This window comes from Pangasianodon hypophthalmus, chromosome 6 (assembly GCF_027358585.1).
Source record: "Pangasianodon hypophthalmus isolate fPanHyp1 chromosome 6, fPanHyp1.pri, whole genome shotgun sequence".
In the NCBI taxonomy this organism is placed as follows: domain Eukaryota; kingdom Metazoa; phylum Chordata; class Actinopteri; order Siluriformes; family Pangasiidae; genus Pangasianodon; species Pangasianodon hypophthalmus.
The window spans coordinates 17,920,591-17,941,108 of NC_069715.1; the positions used below are offsets into that span (position 1 = coordinate 17,920,591).

A 20,518-nucleotide genomic window follows, 5' to 3' on the forward strand; every position below is an offset into this window, starting at 1 on the left:
AGGGTGTTGTCTCATGTCTCTTTTGGGGAATCCTCGCGAAGAGTGGGTGGGTGTCTCCCTCCCCAGCCCCCATATCTCCCTGAAGCAGAGCTTATGTCAATGGCCTGGGCAACGCCTCCCCAGCTAATGTTGTACATATCCCACACATCTGAATATATGGCCAATTCATCCCTTGAATAAATGGATGGGTAAGGGGAGGAATAACTGCTGCCTCCATTCCATGCTTTTGATCCTGGACATATATAGTGATGGGCAGTAGCAGATAATCTTGAATGTCCCTGTGCACACACCTCACATTCCTCCTTCAGGCTACATCCAATGTCTCACCTTAAATCAGGCGTTGGATTGAGATTTGATCACAGCCCAAATCCATCAATGCATGACTGCATTGGACCCATTCCGCCATCCCTTCTGGCAGTCTGGTGATGAACTGCTCCAGCACCACAAGGTTCACCAATGCTTCAGCACCATACTGCCAGCACCCACTTCCAACAGACGACATGGAGCTGCTAGGTGAAAACAAAGTGGTCGCCATACTTTATGCAGGTTACTGTAATACTGTAGTTCAACATACAGTAAGAGCAGTATATATTTTTACTGTGATGTGAAAATACTTCACAGTATCATATAAAATTATTGCCCTCTAGTAGCCTACTATTTAACACAAAAATGATTACTAAAATGGCCATGGCCAACAGCAATATTCACCTACAAGAAATTCTGCTGAGTCGTGGCTTATTTCTTGCGCTGCCTTTGAAATAGGAAACATCTTGTGTAATGTAGACAAAGTCATGCGGCCACCAGACCAGAGACAGAGCATTCATTCATTTATTCATTCTTTTGTTTCTAGTAACTCCTTTATCTTAATTAGGCTTGCAGTTGATCTTGGTGGATCCCGGCAATACTGGGTGCAATGCAAGAAATTTCACCCCAGAAGAGACACCAGCCCATCCTAGGGCACCACACATTCACATGTTCATTCACACCTAGGTGCAATTTACAATAATCATTCACCCAACTAGATGTTTTTGGACAGTGGGAGGAAACATGGTGACCCAGAGGAAACCCACATGGACAAGGGAGAACATCTGCACTGGCATTGTAGGCAGTGGTGGCTCAGGGGTTAAGGGTCTGGGTTACTGATCAGAAGGTCAGGGGTCCAAGCCCCAGCACTACCAAGCTGCCACTGTTGGGCCCTTGAGCAAGGCCCTTAACCCTCTCTGCTTCGGGGTGCTGTATCATGGCTGATCCTGCGCTCTGACCCCAGCTTCCTAACAATGCTGTGCACTGCATCATTGTGCTACCCCTGAGAGGGACAGATTTTTTTGACACTGGATTCATTCATTTGAAATTATTGCTGTTATACTCTACAGAATTTTTCATTGATTTGTGTGGGTTGTATGAACTTGGTTACACACATTTCCCCAAATATTACACACATTTCCCACAACTACAACCACAAATCTCAATACATCACATACTATTCTTAAAATCTTGCACTTAACAGGAAAAACTCACTTTTCATTCAAAAAACTCTACACACATGCCTTACAGCCAACTAATCCAGTCAGAATCACACACACAAAGCAGATATGTACACACACCAGCCACCAAGTTAAACACTGTATACCAAAACACAAAGCATTCTTTTTCAAAATACAAAGACCATAAAAACAGCCACTGAATAAGCAATTTATGTATATTTCGTTGTTCACAAATCTAAGTAGCTTACAAAATGAGATGAGCCTCAAAACAAACATTTCTCAAAAGCTGCTCATTCATTAGCACACTGAGTTCTGATTGGTGACTCCAATGGGTAGGAAAATGAAACAGCTATGTTCCCAATGAGAAGTACATAGCGCATTGAGTAGTGTGTATAGAATTCTGCAAAATGAATGCAGCAGAACTGAAAACTATGTTGAAGCAATGAGAAAGCAATGTTTATCATTGTGAAAGAATATTGTTTGATTATGGGATTTTAGCATAAGGAATCAATTTGGTGTATTCACTCAGTTACACTGTGTATCCAAATAAAAAAACTGTAACTATACTTTTTGAATAGTGTAAATTTAGAAATAAATATCTGAAACTTGGTCTTGTAGCATTTAGTGTACCTGTATAATTCAGCATTGTATTTTGAGGACTTTTCAAAACATCTATAGATACCCTGATTAGCAGGTAATTCCTCATTTACTGCAGTAATCAAAAATTTGGAGTAGTGTTCTGCATTGATCTTGCTAGAATGTAGTAGACATTCAGTGTGTGTGTTTTGCTTGCTTGCTTGTTCTATGCTGCAAAAATTATATTTTTTATGAGATTCTAAAACAAATATTATTCAATCTGGTTTTAGATGCTCTAACATTTTTAGCTTAAAAATTTCTTACACTATTGACAAATAATCTTGCTTCTTTTTACAAATAAATATTTAAAATTAGGGAACATTTATCTGCCAATAGAATAGAATATTTCGAGTGTGAAACTAATAAAAAAATATCTAGAAATTTGTTTAATAGTCACATATTCAGTTTTTTGCAATTGTATAATTGGAAATACTAAATAGATTTGACTATATTCAAGATATTTTCACTTGCCAAGATAACACTATTTGCAGTGTAGACTCTGAAGTCTGACAGCTAAATACAAAAGAATTCACAATGAGTATGTGTAGTTTATGTGCATGAGTGTGGAGAAGAATTCTAAGAGGTCTCTTCAAAGTGCCCACACTGCTGAGCTCTAAGACTTCTGTTGGCAATGACAGCTGGATAGATCTATTTTGAAATGTCTAGCTGCTATTCCAACATGATGTAAGGATGAGGTTTCTCCTCTCATGTCTTCATAGGAATAATCCTTTCTGAATTATTGTTGCATTTTAATTTATTACTTCCTACAAAGTCCTTCTAAGCATCCTCCATTGATGTGAATGTCTTTTATAAAGACTTTATTTACTAGCTTTAAGTGTGTGTGTATGTTCGGCTCATTAAACAAGTGTACACAAATTTCACTGAAGTTTCCCTATTCATCAATTTTTATTGCAATTCCCATAGGGACTACAGAAGAACTCTTATGGCAGTGGCTCTCAAACTAGGGGTCGCAACCTCATGTGGGGTCGCTTATTTTACAAATAGGGTCACAAGAGAAACTCACAATCTCATCTTTCATTTCATTCATTTAATTTACAAATTATTTTTAGAAATATTTAAGATGCAGTATGTGTGCTAATACTTTGAAATGCTCCTGGTAATCAGATTCAGACAAGCCACATTTAAATTAATAGTGCAGGTTATTTTAGTCTTTTCACTATACTGACACATGGCACTAGCATAGTTCAGCAATAAAAAAATGACAAAATATCCCCAACCATCTACCTCTACTAAAAAAACTAGTTACTCAAGTCACATGCCTATCTATTCTATTTGCCCAAAAAGTTTGAGAACCCCTTCCTTAAGGCTTCTATATTTGAAAACTGATTAGACGCATTTTCCAAAACTCTAACTTGATTCCCAGATAGGGTTTACATTTTATTTATAATTTACACATGCTCCGACCAGATGCAAGTTTAATCATACAGATGCCAAAGATGAAACTGAAGAATAAGGAAGGTGTTGGTGGAATTTGTGTATGATCCTTTTACAATCAGAGTTAGAACACAATTTAGAACCTAAGGACTAGTGTGTAAATTTACACTTGGCACTTGCAGGTAGGAGAAAGAGATTTGCCATTGGGGAGTTTTTGGAAGATGTAGGGGAAATGGGTCTGTTAATAAAGGAAACACTAGAAATGCATAGTATACACCTGCAATATAATTGCTTCACTGTAAATTAAATTAGTCTTATAAATTAATCAGTCTCTTTAAATCTCATTACATGATTAGTCTTATAAAACATCCCTTTAAATCCATAATTTTAATTAGAAATTAAAATCATAATCTTTCAAATAAGTGAAAAATTAAAATTAAAACCTCAATTTTAGTCCCTAGTTTGATCCTGAGCTTGGGTTCATGTGTGTGTAGAGATTTGCATGGGTTTCATATTTGCATGGGTTTCCTCTGGGTTCTCTGGTTTCCTCCCACCTCCTGGCAGGGAGGGTGGCTATACTACAGTAAATTGCCCCAGAGGTGAATGAGCATGTGAATGTGTGTGTGCATTGTGCCATATGATGGACTGACGTCCCCTCCAGGGTGTATTCCCGCCTTGAACTCAGTGTTCCTTGGATAAGCTCCAGATACACTGTAACCCTGGCAAGGATAAAGCAGTTTGATAGTGAATGAAATTCAGTGAATCACTTATCAGTGCAATGCTAGTCAATTCTGTCTTCTGCATTTGGCCACAAGTTTTCATTCACATCACACCTTATATCCTTTTTGCAACAGACTGGCCAATCATCAGACCTTAATCCAACTGAGCATTCATTTCACCTCCAGAAGAGGAAAATGAAGGGAGAAACCCCAAAACAAACAAGATAAGCTGGGGTACGAAACGATGAATGAAACAGTGTGGTAATGTCAGTGGGTCACCAGCTTAATGCAGTTATTGCAAGCATGAGTTATGCACACAAATATTAAGTATTATTTACTTTAATTTGCTTTAAGACTATTTGTTCCTATATTTTACTTACCTAAAAATTGGGTGGTGTGTCACCAATGGTGCAATGTTCTAAGTTGTTTAACACATCTAGAGGTAAATATCAGGAAATGAAAGCTGAACTTCTGATCTATTGTCTCATATTCATCTTTTGATCTCAAATCGAAATATATTTAGTGTATACCAAAACAAAAGTATTGGCCTTGCAAATATGCTGTGCTGCGCTGTTATTTTGTATTTTCTCAATGAACATATACATCATAAAGAGATAAAGAGAACTGTGCAAAGAGTTTTGAAAACATGAACTCTGGATTGAGAAATCTGTGTAATTAATTGTAAAAACTGTACAATTGAAATCAGGTGTGTACATGAAGGTTATTTTGTATTTTTTTTCAGCTGTCAGATTAGTCGCAAATTTTTAGGGTGTTCATCCATGAAGGGATGGTGCAATAACAACTACACCCTGAGATGCCTTATCCTCTGCTTTGTCTCTCTCTCTCTATCTCACTGAGACACACACACTCAATGAACATATACATCATATATCCGGAAGTATTTGGACGATGACCGAGTTTTTGTGATTTTGCCTTTATACACCACAATGGATTTGAAATAAAACAATCAGGAATTACAGCCATTTAAGCAAACTACTTCCCATTTTCCGGGGCTCAAAGGTATTTGGACAATTGACTGACAAGAAGTTAATTGACCAGGTGCGGTCCATTCCCTCGTTACTTCAAGACAAATGAAGCAGATAAAAGGTCTGGAGTTGATATCAGGTATTGAGTTGGCATTTGGCAGCTGTTTGACTGGAGCTACCAAGGAGATCTCAATGCAAGGGAAGGAGGCCATCATTAGACTGAAAAAAACAACATAAATCTATAAGAGAGATAGCAAAAACCTTAGGTGTGGCCAAATCAACAATTGGGTACATTCTTAAAAAGAAAGACAGCACTGGTGAGCTTAACAACATCAAAAAGCCTGGAAGACCACGGAAGACAACTAAAGTGGTGGATCACAGAATCGTTTTTCTTCACCAAGGAACATCAACATCAATAGAAGTCAAGAATACTCTGGAGAAGGTAGGGGTATCATTGTCAAAATCTACAATCAAGAGACACCTTCATGAATGTAAATACAGAGGGTTTACAACAAGGTGAAAACCCCTGGTAACATTCAAGAACAGGAAAGCCAGATTAGACTTTGCCAGAAAACATCTAAAAAAGCCTCCCATGTTCTTTGTACTGATGAAACCAAGATTAACTTGTACCAGAATGATAGGAACAGAAAAGTATGGTGAAAGAAAGGACCAGCTCATGATCCAAAATATACCACATCAAGTGTCAAACATGGTGGAAGCAGTGTTATGGCATGGGCATGTATGGCCGCCAATGGAACGGGCTCACTGGTGTTTATTGATGATGTGACTGCTGACAGAAGTAGCAAGATGAATTCTGAGGTGTATAGGGCTATACTCTCTGCTCACATTCAGCCAAATGCTACAAAACTGATAGGACGCTGCTTCACAGTGCAGGTGGATAATGACTCTAAACATACTGCGACAGCAACTCAAGACTTTTTGAAGGTAAAAAAATGGAATATTCTTCAATGGCCAAGTCAGTCATCTGATCTCAACCCAATAGAGCATGCTTTTCACTTGCATGAAGGCCTGGCAAAGCATCTCCAGGGAGGAAACTCAGAATTTGAGTTTTGAGAACATGGGCTCCAGACTTCAGGCAGTCATTGACTGCAAAGGATTTTCATCCAAATATTAAAATTATGGTTATCTTTACAATTATGTCACTTTGTCCAAATACCTTTGAGCCCCTGAAAATTGAGGTACTTTGTTGAAAATGGCTGTAATTCCTAAATGGTAAATGCCATATTTTTGTGGAACCTCTTAAAATAAAGCTGAATGTCTACACTTCGATCACATCTTGATTGTTTTATTTCAAATCCATTGTGGTGGTGTATTAAGGCAAAACTACATAAACTCTGTTATTGTCCAAATACTTCCGGACCTGACTGTATATATATACGTATATATATTAGTTTACCTCTTTGGCCTCTTTTACTAATTATGTGCATCTCTCTCTGCAGTGACCATCTCCACTAGTTCATTCTTCGATGGCTTGCTAGTCACTGGTCTTTATACCTCTACCACTGTCCAAGCAGTACCCATCGCTCCTCCTGCTTCGCTTGGATTTGGTAAGTCTGTAATTGAAGCTCTGGTATCTGTATGATTTTATCCATTGCCCTGCTGCCACATGATTCAATCTGCTGATTGATTAACTGAATGAATGGCTAGGTATACAGTTGTATCTATTAAATTGATCGATGAGTATAGAGGAACTGAGGAACTAAGGGGGTCACAAACTAAGTAGGACATTTTTATGATATTTTGGGTTTAAGTACTGAGAATATGTTGGTTACCCCAAAAAGAGCATCCCAGAAATCAATGGTCAGTTCTAATACTATCATATATTGTGATAATATTGGAACAGACCGCTACCTTAAAACAGTCACACAAAATAGCTTTCCATAGTGTAAATTTCCCATGAATATAATTCTGAGCAAAGGGCTATTCACATTAAGAGCCACTATGGTAGGAGTGTAACAAAATATGAAACTATTATTTGGATTTAACAATAATGTGTCCTAAACAAATAAACATGTGAAATAGGCAGATTATTATTATTATTATTTTGGCTCCTTCTGGATGAAACCAAAAAGGCTGAGAAAGTGTGGGGTTTCTACTTTAATTTTGATCTTTAAAAAATAGCTTTCTGAAGCTTGTGGTGAGGGTTGCCAAGTTTTAGCAAAATTCCCAACCTAACTACATCTCAAAAACCAAACAAAAAGACTTGAAACAAGTCCAAAATATTTGAGCATAGAAAAAAGTAGTTCAATAAAGGAGCTGAATAAAGTTATGTTCTGCAAATTGGTATTTGTTGTTATAATCTGTGAATGAAAAATTTGTTGCACATTTTGGAGCTACCTCATTTAACAGTGAATTAGCCTTAGCTCTTTGTTCACTTTTACTTGCTTTGACTAACAATTTCATCTGCATTGTTGAGTGTTAGGTCAGACATGAACAGTAGTTTTTCAGACTGTTCTTTATCCAGTATAAACATCTAAGCTGTCACAGATGTTTTTTGTTTCCACGTTTATGAAGGCACATGTCTCAGCTAGCTCATGCAGGCTTCTGATGTGCTCATCAGCAGTCTCTCCAGGCTTCTGGACACACTGGTCCAGAAGGATGGATGATCTTGACTTTAGGTACAAAATATTTATCAAGTTTAGATAAGATGCTTTCATAGTTGGTTTCATATTCATTCTCTCTAGATGTAAAATTACAGAAACTCATACTGATTCCTTCCCTACTGAGTAGAGCGAAGTACAGACTTGTATTTTTCTGCTTCTTTGTTGCTTGGTGCTCTGAAACTAGGATTGCCACTTTCAGTGTGGAAAAATAACAGGCACCTGAGTCTCCATAACCAGGGCAATAATGACATTTACAATCTCAGACAGAGCATACCTGTTATTCTCTTCCCCATATTACTGATGATCTTATTCCTTGTGACAATGGTTTGATTTTATTCACTGTTACATTATTCTGACCACTGTGAAGACATGTGTATGTATGAAAAAATGTGTTTGAAAATACGGGATGAATCACATTCCTTATGGACTCAAATATATTATAATTTTCAAAAGCGACGATGGGCAACCCTAAAAACTGTTGCTTCCATTCCTCAGCTCAGGGTAAGAGAAATCAAGATTTTTCTAGGGAGAATATTTGGACATCTTCTAACATCATCTTGTAAATAAACTATTTATATACATACTATATACATTATATATGTATGTATATATAACACCAGAGAATGAAACCTGTGATAAGCTAATTAACAACAGAATGAACTGAAGTTCAAAAGCATTCTGATGGTTTAATGGCAGACTGATTCCACCACATGTGACTGTGTGCGATTAAAATGGTGGGAGCCAGAGTACCTGACAAATCTTCATTTGGGGTAGTCTGTCCTTGAGGCCACAACAGACCTACCTGGGCCCTGATCCAGTTCTCTGGGGATCAGCTGCACTGCCCTGGGGAAGAAAGAGGAAAACGAAATGCTGAGCATGTGGTCTGCTGGGCAATCAAATGGGCAGCAGGGGCACAGGTCCACACATAGCTACTGGCTGCAGTGGCTTCTTCGTCCATGAAGCTTGCATGAGTGGAAGTACACTGTGTGCACAATTATTAGGCAAGTCATTATTGTGATCTGATCATTGTTTCTATGCATATTATCCAACTTTTAACCATATCAACCTGAATGCTAACTGGGTATAATCATTTTCAGATGAAGTTTAATTGTTTGATGAGGGAGGGTGTGGCTTAATGTGATTAACACCCCATATAAGGTGTGCATAATTATTAGGCAGCTTCTTTACCTCAGGAACATGGGCCAAAAAAGAGATTTAACTGAGAATGAAAAGTCAAAAATTTTAAAATGCCTATCATTACACTGCAGATTGCAAAACTATTGAGGTGTAACCACCGGATAATCAAATGCTTTGTAATGAATACCCACCAGGGTCGCAAAAAATGAGTGGAGAAAAAAAGATGCAAGTTGACTGTAAAAGACTTCAGAAGAATAAAACGTGAGCTGACCAGGAACCTGTTAGTCCAGTGCCACCATATTTCAGAACCGCAACCTTACAGCAGTGTCCAGAAGTACAAGGTGTCAAGTGCTCAGAGATATGGCTAAGGTAAGGAAGGCTGAAACACGACCACCACTGAATAAGACTCACAAGCTGAAGCATCATACCTGAAGAGTGATTTCTCAAAGGTTTTATGGACAGATGAAATAAGTGATGCTAGATGGACCAGATGGGTGGATCACTAATGGGCACAGAGTACCAGTTCAAGAAAAGCACCAGCAAGGTGGAGGAAGGGTACTTGCTGTGGGCTGATATCATTAATCATGAGCTAGTTGGGCACTTTCGGGTTGAAGATGGACTGAAAAATAAACTCCTAAACCTACAGTACAGCCAATTTCTAGAAGACACTTTCTTCAAGCACTGGTACAAGAAGTCAGCAACATTTTAGAAGGCCATGATCTTAATGCAGGAAAATGCTCCATTGCATACATCAAGGTACACCACTGCTTGGCTAGCCAGCAAAGGCATCAAAGCTGACAGAATGATGACCTGGCCCCCTTCCTTACCTGATGTAAATTATATTGAGAACTTATGGGCCATTCTCCAGCGTGAGGAAAGTGAGGAAAGACAATTGTGAGGAAAGACAATTCATCGCTTTGAACAGCATTTTGGGAGCTGTGGTGGCTGCCTCAGCTACAGTTGACTGTGAACAGGTCAAGAAACTGAAAGATTCAATGGAAGGAAGTCTCATCGTGGTTATTGAAATGAAAGGTGGCTACATTCATCACTGAATAGTTTTGAAGGGCTAAAATTGTATTTTGTTAATTGTTATGTTATTTTATGTTAGGTAGTTGTTAAATAATACTTTAAGACGAAGAATAAACAAGTAAGTGAAAAAAATTGAAATTTAGTTGCCTAATAATTGTGCATGCTAATAATTTCCCCTGACAAAGACAAATCTCATTTTTTCTTTGTTAAACATTCTATTTTGATTTGAAGTAAACAATTAGGATCAACTTAGACCATTGTATTTGATCACTAATAAAATTAAGCTGAAAAATACCATTTGCCTAATAATTGTGTATGCAGTGTAGAGCTGAGGGGACTTATGTTTCCTGTGTCTGTGTTTGCAAACCAGCAAACTGCTCTCAGGGGGCAGACTGCAAACTTCTAGTGGGTTTTCTCCAGTCAGCATAGGTTTGATCTAAAGATCATATTTAGCAACGCACCATTCACACTGGCCGAGCTGCAAACATAGTGAGGTATGCCTTAACATTGTCTTGGAGTGTCATCATTGCAAGGGCAACAGAGCTCCCCTGTGCTGTCACAGGGGAGGAGTAAGGAGCTTGATCCATGGCTTTTGCTTCCATTATCACAGGGAACTATCACTGGTCTGACATATCCATGTGATTTATTTTTAGTTTTTGTTTTTGTGTGGACCAATATAAATTTGAAAACAGAATATCTGTATATGTGTGTGGATGGGACCTCAAAGGGTGGGTGGAAGGGGTGGTTGCATAAGGCCCTGCCTATGGTGGGGCCCCATGTTGACTCTGTTTCAGCTAAAATTACAGGATGAAATTTCAAGACATGGACATTGAGATAAAATTCTGCTATCAGCAAAAACATGCCTGTTGCAGAGGTTAGTACAGTATGAAAAACACAAAGATTAAAAGTATGTGAACACCTGACAAGAACACAAGATCATTAGAACCGGTGTTGTGCGAGAAGGCCTGAGGTGCAGTCAGTGCTCCAATTCATCACAAAAGTGATCAGTGGGGTTGAGGTCAGACTATGTTCAGGCCACTAGAGTTCTTCCACAGCCACCTTGGCAAACCATGTCTTTATGGATCTCAATTTATGCACAGCAGCATTGTCATGCTGGAACAGATTTGGGCTAAGTCCCTTAGTTCCAATGAAGGGAAATCTTAATGCTACAGCATTTTGCCACCTTTGTGGCAAAAATTTGGGGAAGGCCCACATATAGGTGTGATGGACAGGTGTCCATATACTTTTGGCTGTATAGTTTAAATCAGATGGCAAGTATTCAAATAAACATCTAATAGGATTCTATGTAGTGTAGTAATAGGAGTCTAGTGTAGAAGAATAATCCTGATTTAGATACCATCTCATCAGTGCGATCTTAATGCGAGAAGAAAAAGAGAAAAACATTCTATGGACTTTACAGGGAGCAAAGCACTCAGAGTATGCAGCTCAAAAAAACTAAGCACCTTAGCCGAGGCGCAAAACCAAGTAGCTTTGGAACGCTGCTCCGTAGTGCTAGCCACCAAGCTGATTATGGGAGCAATGTACGCGGGGGTAGTAGTGCTTATGTGATATGATGTGGGTTCACAAATGTGTGCGCTTCAGTACATTAGGCTCAACACAAAGAGTACACGGTGAGGCGGTAAATGACAGCTCAAAATGGCCTTCTCCCTAGCCGAACTTAAACGCACCGAATCATAAAGGAACAAATCGTTCTTAACTTAAAGAACCCAAATATTTATCTCGCAGGGCTCGACATTCTGCCGGCATAATGGAAGTCGACTTATCTGACATTTTCAATCAGTATAAACAAATGAATTATTTTATCGCCGCAAGTCTGTTACAAGATTAGTAAGGACACTGTTGGCCTTCTGTGTGTGAAGTGTAGTGACTCTGTGTTTAGCTGCTGGTGGGCAGGGCGATGGGAAAGGGGAGAGGTTTGAGTCCCCCTGCTGGGCAAATAATTCACACCTCTCCACAATCACTTTAGTACAGAGATAAAACACACAGCAGACTAAAGCTTTATTGATTGTAAAACACAGTATACAGCTGCCACAATAGGATTCTAACATTTATACCCAGTATCAGACTTTTATAAATGTTAACTTCTTTCATTACCTACAAAGACGAAAATCCGTTCGAAAATCCATGTCCAGATGATGCATATTACCATCAGTGTTATTGAAGAAAAAAAAAAAGCAAAGTTCCACATTAATCACAGGTGTCATCTTCGAAATGCATTAACTGTTTTGGTATCCCACCCCTCTGAATTTTAGTAATTAGCCATACATTGTAGTGACGCACATTCAAAAATAGCACTATTGAATTGACTATGCTGATATAAATTTTATGAATTTTATAAATTTTATTAGGTCAGTCTTACTTGATTGACACCCACATCGACCATTTGTAGAAACATTTAGCTTTCAAACAAGACCTCACTTGTCAAGATTGACCATGCAGAGAGAGAGCAACGGGATTGTGTAATCTCTCCCGCCCCCACTTTTACGCTTTGTACGTGGGGGTAGTAGTGGCACTGCATTTTTTTCCACATGTAGCATGACACTGCATTTTTTGCAGTGCAGCATGTCTCAGGGAAGTGTTTTATGTCATGCCCTTCATGTAGTAATAAACAACAGCAAATGCACAAACATGGGCTTTTTGATAGCTAACTATAATTATTATAGAATTATTATTATGCAAATATAATAGCCAATATAGCATTTACTAATGTTGATTTTGGGTACTTTGTTGTACTTTGTATTTATGATCATTTATTGTTGCAAAGAAGAAGAAAATGCTCCTGATCCCCCGCACACTTCTTCTGGGCTTCTAAAGCCTAATAAAGCCATGAAGAGTTTGAGATTTGTGGAGAAAGGATAAGCTCCATAATTTTCTATTCACAACCTTAGTCATGGCAGCCTACAGATTTGAGGGAATATTCTTGAACCTGTACATGAGCAGTGTCAAATATGATGAGCAGAATGACCAGCTAAAAGGCACCACTGGTTATGATTGGCTCTTTCATGTGAAGCCCCTCAGGAAGCAGCTCTTAGTGACATGCAGGGCATACTACCGGCCTCATTAGAACCTGGCCATCAGTGAAAGAATGGGAGCCACAAGATCTATTGTGGTTTTTGGGAGTGCTGAAGCCACAAGTGGAGGTTGCAGCTGTCAGTGAAGGTCACAGGTGGCATAGAAGAGGCTATGCTATCCAGTGACAACTGTGCACACCTCAACACCTGCCAAGAGAGACAAAGCCTCAGCTGGGAGAAAATACTGTGTACTCTGCCTTCAAAGGAAGAAGTACAGCAAGACTTTTTACAAATGTAGGTCTTGCGATGTGTTCTTGTGTATTATAGTGGACCGTCTTTGTTCACTGAGTGGTGATCATGTCAAGGACAGCCAAGCTCAGTGATGTGCACCAGGCTCTGACTCTTGATTATTTTTTTATTCAGGTTTTTTTTGCACGTTTCTTCATGTTTTGCATTTACTAATTTATATTTTGCACTTTCATATTTGTTGTAGAGAAAGTCAGGTCCGGAAGTATTTGGACAATGACAGAGTTTTCGTGATTTTGCCTTTATGCACCACCACAATGGATTTGAAATAAAACAATCAAGATGTAATCGAAGTGTAGACTTTCAGCTTTATTTTAAGAGGTTCCAAAAAATATGGCATTTACCATTTAGGAATTACAGTACATTTTCCAGGGCTCAAAGGTATTTGGACAATTGACTGACAGGAAGTTAATTGACCAAGACAATAAGAATAATAATAAGACAATAATATGAAGACAATAATATGAAGTCCAAGGAGCTCTCAATGCAAGGGAAGGAGGCCATCATTAGGCTGAAAAAAACAACATAAATCTATAAGAGAGATAGCAAAAACCTTAGGTGTGGCCAAATCAACAAATGGGTACATTCTTCAAAAGAAAGACAGCACTGGTGAACTTAACAACATCAAAAAGCTTGGAAGACCACAGAAGACAACTAAAGTGGTGGATCGCAGAATCCTTTCCTTGGTTAAGAAAGACCCCTTCACAACATCAACAGAAGTCAAGAATACTCTGGAGAAGGTAGGGATATCATTGTTAAAATCTACAATCAAGAGACGCCTTCATGAATGTAAATACAGAGGGTTTACAACAAGGTACAAACCACTGGTAACATTCAAGAACAGGAAAGCCAGATTAGACTTTGCCAGAAAACATCTAAAAAAGCCTCCCATGTTCTGGAATAAGATTCTTTGGACTGATGAAACCAAGATTAACTTGTACCAGAATGATGGGAAGAGAAAAGTATGGTGAAAGAAAGGAACAGCTCATCCAAAGTATACCACATCATGTGTCAAACATGGTGGAGGCAGTGTTATGGCATGGGCATGTATGGCTGCCAATGGAATGGGCTCACTGGTGTTTATTGATGATGTGACTGCTGACAGAAGTAGCAAGATGAATTCTGAGGCGTATAGGGCTATACTCTGCTCACATTCAGCCAAATGCTACAAAACTGATAGGACGCCGCTTCACAGTGCAGATGGATAATGACTCTAAACGTACTGCGAAAGCAACTCAAGACTTTTTGAAGGCAAAAAATGGAATATTCTTCAATGGCCAAGTCAGTCGCCTGATCTTGACCCAATAGAGCGTGCTTTTCACTTACTGAAGACAAGACTGAAGGCAGAAAGACCCACATCTAACACGGATTATGAAAATAAAAGGGAGAGGAAATTTATCCCTACCTGGAGGGATGAATTTGACTGGGTGTGATATGAAGAGATAGATGGAGTCATGTTTTGCGCTGTCTGTCGGATGCATCCCAATTTGGCTGACAAGTAAGTTATTATCAGGTAATTCTATTTGTATAGACTGATTGACTAGTCTAGACTATTTTTCTTAACTTGGAAGTGGTTTATGGGATATGAATAAGATACAAGAATAAGAGATATAAATAAGACATTCACTGTAACCATCGTCATTAATATTGAATCTGTGACAATTAGCTAGCTACATTGCATACATGAGCCTATTATAACTACGTCAAACCATCTTTCTGTACTGTTATCTTAATGCTTTTCTTACGCCACCTTCACATACCTTGCCACATTCTGAGGTCATGTTCACAGCTCGGTACACTTGCTTTAATGTTGGCGTAAACAATGTAGCTAGCTACATCGCTACCCAGTGTAAGTTTACTTTTCTGACACAGAGAATCAAGTTTATTGCATATGTACTAGTAAGTTGTCTTTCATAATTTTACACAACATAGAAGCAGAAACTTTGACATGTTTCTTGAGTATGTAACTGTTAGTGAATTTAAAGCAATTTGTTATACAACTAATAGTTAATATTTTTATATTGTGATTCTAAGTAAGTGAGAAGTATTCCTCTATTACAGCTCATGTTCATTAGTCAAGGGGACAAGTGCCTTCAGGCATTATACACATCTGTCCCATGACAAAAGCAAATGCCACCAGCACTGTAGTGATGCACAGAGGGCAAAACAATCTAATTCACCAGTGCCAGCTGTAGTTCAAAGAGTGCGAAAAATGGTTTGTTTGAAAAAAATGAGGAACATGAGGCACACAGCCTACTACACCAGCCTGAGCCCAGTCCAGTTGCAGCGACTGTTGTTTTTATTAGTGGAGGGCCCAGCTCTTGCGCACTTTGAAGCCAGACTGGCAGTTGAGAGGTGGTAGACCAGCAGTCAAAGGCGACGTTGATCAGGGTTTAACCCCTGGGAGTCAAGATGTATATATTGATACAGAAGTGCTGGACCGAACGTGACATTCACACAAACATGCACACTTTGTGGCAAAGTTTTGGCCACAGATGTACTTTTTTATATATATATACATTTGTACATAAATACTACTGTTATTCACTGCACTTTTTTCCTTCAACTACAATAAAGGAATTTGAAAAATTAAGTTTATGTGTTTGCTTGTTTCCATGACTGCAACAGTGCTGTTGCCAGCTACCACATCACTGTTTGGTGTGGCGCTGTTTAAAGTTGAATGACTCAAGTAAAGTGTTGCAAGCTCATAGAACACCGATGAGAGTACATTGCTTCTAAATAATTATATTTACACCACAACTGAAAAAAAATGTCCTTATTTCTCTCAGGGCAAGTAACTTTTTTACTTGGACAAGTGAATGACAATTTACTTGTCCGAAGGACAAACACATGACAATGCTTAAGGTCAAGTCCTGTCTCGTAATCAGGTTTGCTCTTTCTTGCCTCATTTTTAGTCTTTCGTTCCTTGTCTTTCTTTTCCTTAATTTATTTTCTGAGTACTTCTGAGTTCCCTTTCTTCCCTTTCTTAAATCTGTCTTCCCCTGAATTCTGAGCTCCCCTTCTTTCTTTCCCTTAATGTTTCCTCCTTAATTCTGAGTTCCTTTTCTTTCTTTTCCTCGTTGTTTCTTCACGGAGTGAGGCATTTGGGGGGCTTTTAAAGAGGCGCGGCCAGGTGCAGTGCATTTAGGCTGTTCAAGGGCATTGCATAGCAACCAGTGCCGGGTCTGCGATAAAAGCCTGTGTATGTGGCCATGGACTTGCCTGAGTGGGCACTCACAGCATTACAAATGAATGAGAACATACCGAACATTGAAATAACTATGAGACTACTATCTTGCAAGCATATTGCTGCATGAATAGTCCTTGGTTGAGCCAATAGCAAGTAAATTTTAAGGTCAGAATTGTGTGAAACTTAGATCTGCCACTGTTTTCAGCAAATTACATCCTGCAGGTAAAACTGCCCAAGTAGCATGTAAGTCTGTAGTTATGTCTGAGGTCTGAATACAGCTGTGCTTAATTTCTATATTAACTCTTTATTATGCATGTACAACTCAATTCTGAATACAGCACTGTGGTTTTCTTAAGTTTTTCTGTACTATTCCTCCAGTTTTATTGACTCTTATTTAGTTTATTAATTTTTTTCTACATGTGTTATAACAGCCATATCTGACCAGCCAAAGAAAATGAATGGGCAAGACTATAAGAAGATGCAGGTTAATTATGCTCTCTCAGTCTTCCTTCACCACGTTTTACCTAGTTTTATTTATTTATAATTATTTTTTTATTTCATTTTGCAGCAATAATAATAACATCAAAAACAGATAAAGATAAAACAAACCATTACCCTTGCTCCAACAGAGCTCCCCATCCCCACTACACCATTATTGCACATCATCTTATACACATTCTTAATCTGTAAACTCTCCTTTCAAAATTAGATAAAATCAGATGAAAGAATTTCTGTGAGAGGAGAAAAAAATAACTAAAATAAGAAGAGTAATAGAATAAAATATTCTACTGTATAACATATAGCAGAAACATCAGATGGGGTGGGATCATAAAGAATATTTAAGAGCCGGTGAATATATATATATATATATATATATATATATATATTGTCAATTTTCGATAAATCAAATTTGGTCACTGGATAACATTTTCTAACCTACGAGCCAGCATTTTAACAAGAATTTTACTGTCTACATCAAGAAGAGAAATAGGGCGATAAAAGCCACAGTCAGGAGAATATTTTTTTTTTCTTAAGAATAAACGATTTGACTGCTTGTTGCATAGTTGGAGGCAGTGTATCAGAAGAAAAGGTTTCCTCAAATACACTTAATAAAAGTGGAGCTAATTCATTTGTAAAATTTTTTAAATAAAATTTGCTTGGAAAACCTTCTGGGCCGGGGGATTTTCCATTTTGCATTGACATCTTCGTCAGGGGTAGAAGATTCTTATGTAAGAAAAAAAAATCTATATGTGAATACATTTGATGAGCAGATGAAAAAAAGAATAGCTTCTAGATCCAGGATTGTGAAAACGCTAAACATCATATATCCCATATGTGTCTGGAAATAGTTTAATGGTATGATTTGACTTAGATGGGGTGGTAGTTTTGACAGAACTGCGGTCTAAAGATTTGGTAGTCTAGGGAAGACATTTGTTAAAAACAGACTATCATCATAGTTTGGTGCATACACACTAGCCAGGACAACTGATATATCACAAAGTTTACCTACTACTATTACACAGCTAACCCCAGAATCTGCTTCAACCTTGAAGCCTCAAGTGGGGTATTTTTTTTTTATCAATAAAACTTACTGTACCTCCAGATTTATAATTAAATTTAGAGTGATATACCTGACCTACCCACTCATTTTTCAATCTGAAATGGTCTATTTTTACATAAATGGGTTTCCTGAAGGAAGGCATTCCTACTTTACGTTGTTTCAAATGTGAAAGTACTTTTCTATGTTTGACAGGGTGATTTAAGGACTTGACATTCCAAGTAACAAAATTTATATTACAGCCTGCTGACCTAGTGGCCATATTAATTATTTTTTATTAAATGATAAATTAACATAAACCAGCCACAACAGTCTGGGATCTGAGCAAGTATGACATTAGCTCCTCCTCTAATTTAACACAAAATTGACAAAAGGAAAAAAGTGCAAAATAAGAATCTGGTGCAGTAACCTCTTCAAGTTTAGTGTCTGCTATACAACATTCTCTGATGTTCTCCTTCACATAATCCATGGCCTCTACTGGATCACAAAACTCTTTTTTGCTGCCATTATGAGTGATTCAAACCTTTGCCAGGTAAAAAAACAAACACCGTAGCGTACTCCGTCTCACCTGCAGAGCGACTTTTTAACATCATTAAACGTAGATCTTGCGTGAGCCATGCTGGGAGGGTAGTCTGGGACTATGGAGACTGTGGATCCTTTAAATCACAGGGGCCCAGCATCCCTTGCTTTATGAAGGACACTGATACAGTCCTGGTAGTAATGCAGTTTGGCCACAATAACCCAAGAATTACCATCGTGCCTTGGCTGGAGACCGCGGCGTGATCTGTCAACAAGCACTTCCCTATCCATGTCTAAAACTTCTTTTAGCAGCTGTGAGACTGAAGCTGGAGAGCTTGACCTGGTCCCTCTGCCACGTTCAGTATACGGATGTTTGACCTCCTCATCCTCACCTCCATATCAATACATTTCTCCTGTAGACCAGCAACAGCCTTGTAATGAGGTCACATCATCCAAACATGCCGAGATTCTGTGTTCCATATCTGTCACTATCTCTTTTGTAATTTCCAGATCCGAGTGCAATAATGTTGCCGACAACCTCCATTTTAACAGTGACACAATTTCTGCCTTCATGTGTGCCATTTCTGTTTGCTTCACCAATGATTTCTGGTCACTGCAAGGGGTTCCAGGCCTATTAGCAATGCTCCTTCCCATGTACATGCATTGTCGCAGACTTTTTGCCATTTATGTGCTGCAGAAACAAAATAAAGTTATGCAAAAACAAGATATTGTTAGGACTTGGACTATCTTGGCCTCTAGAGGCCGCTATTGCTTCTGTGTTTTGTGTTTTGTTTTGACAGCCATGTGCTTTAGTCACGGAGTCTTTGTGCTGTGATGTTTAAGACTAGTAACCTCTGTTCCGTGTTCCTTATCTATATCTTTGTGTTGTTTTGGTACTTTGCTTTCTTGTGAACTTTTTGGACTTTGAATTTGCCGATGTTGGATCTTCTGAGCGTTTGGATTTTTGCCTCTTCTTTTCTGATTTTTGGTTTCTTGGACTGTGCACTTTTGGATTTTTTTAAAATTATTTTTTCCTTGTATCTTCTGAGCGTTTGGATTATACTTTTGTTATTTTTTGCCTTGGATTTTGGATCTTAATTAATAAACTCTTTCCTTTACTCTACTCTCACCTCACTCCTCTGCACTTGAGTCATTCCCCTGGTGGCCTAGTGGGGGTTTGCTGGATTACTACGCTGACGACCCGGGTTTGATTCCCAGCAAAACCCTAACAGATATGTTGAAAAAGAATATTTTTAATGCCTATTTCGAATCACAGAGCACTAAAAATATAATTATCTGGTTGAAAATTAACAGAGCTCACCACAAACACAACCTACTCCATGCCTGCTCACTAGCGCCCTCCCCACATCAGGCTATTTTGAGCTACATATATGTGTGACTATGGTAGGAGCTACAGTTGAGCCTGTCATTCAAAGATGGTGATAGTCTATATTAAATTCAAGTGGCTACAGTATAAGACTGATCTGTACACTGCTTACCTTGCATTATAGCCAAGGACACTGCCCCTCTGCATGGTATTTAAAATTAACAGTCAAGATTTTTTCCAGGATTGGGAAACAAAGACTTATGCTCATGAGAGCCTGCGTGTTCCTCTTAAGTAGCCAGGAGGCCAGGTGTAGCTCATTGGTCCTGATTACTTTGGAGTGGTCCTGTGCCTCCCTCTGGCGGCCGAAGACACAGCCCCAGGCTGGGATGTTACAGAAGCTGTAATCTTCTTTGACTTTGCATTTCCGAGAAGGCTGTACTCAGAATAGCGCTTTTAGGAGTGAATAGCAGAATTGCCATTGACTATTTATTATATTAGACAGATAGATAGATAGATAGATAGATACATACATACAAACATACATAGAAGTACTTTATTGATCCCCCAAGAGGAAAT

At 38.5% G+C, this 20,518-nt stretch overlaps 1 protein-coding gene across 8 annotated transcripts in view; it reads left to right on the forward strand.

Annotated features, from left to right (window-relative positions):
* The window catches only part of reln (reelin), a 438,322-nt gene that overhangs the window by 29,074 nt on the left and 388,730 nt on the right, over positions 1 to 20,518 (forward strand). For 7 of the 8 annotated variants that reach the window (XR_008301877.1, XM_026932718.3, XM_034305511.2 and 4 more), the window contains one exon: positions 6,681 to 6,788. Coding sequence is in view for 3 of the 8 variants with exons in the window: in XM_026932718.3 (XP_026788519.2) it covers positions 6,681 to 6,788 (108 nt within the window). In the remaining 5 variants the exon portion in view is untranslated. Of the gene's footprint in view, positions 1 to 2,467; positions 4,469 to 6,680; positions 6,789 to 20,518 lie in introns of those variants that run through there. The other variant, XM_053234672.1, reaches the window with a different exon arrangement.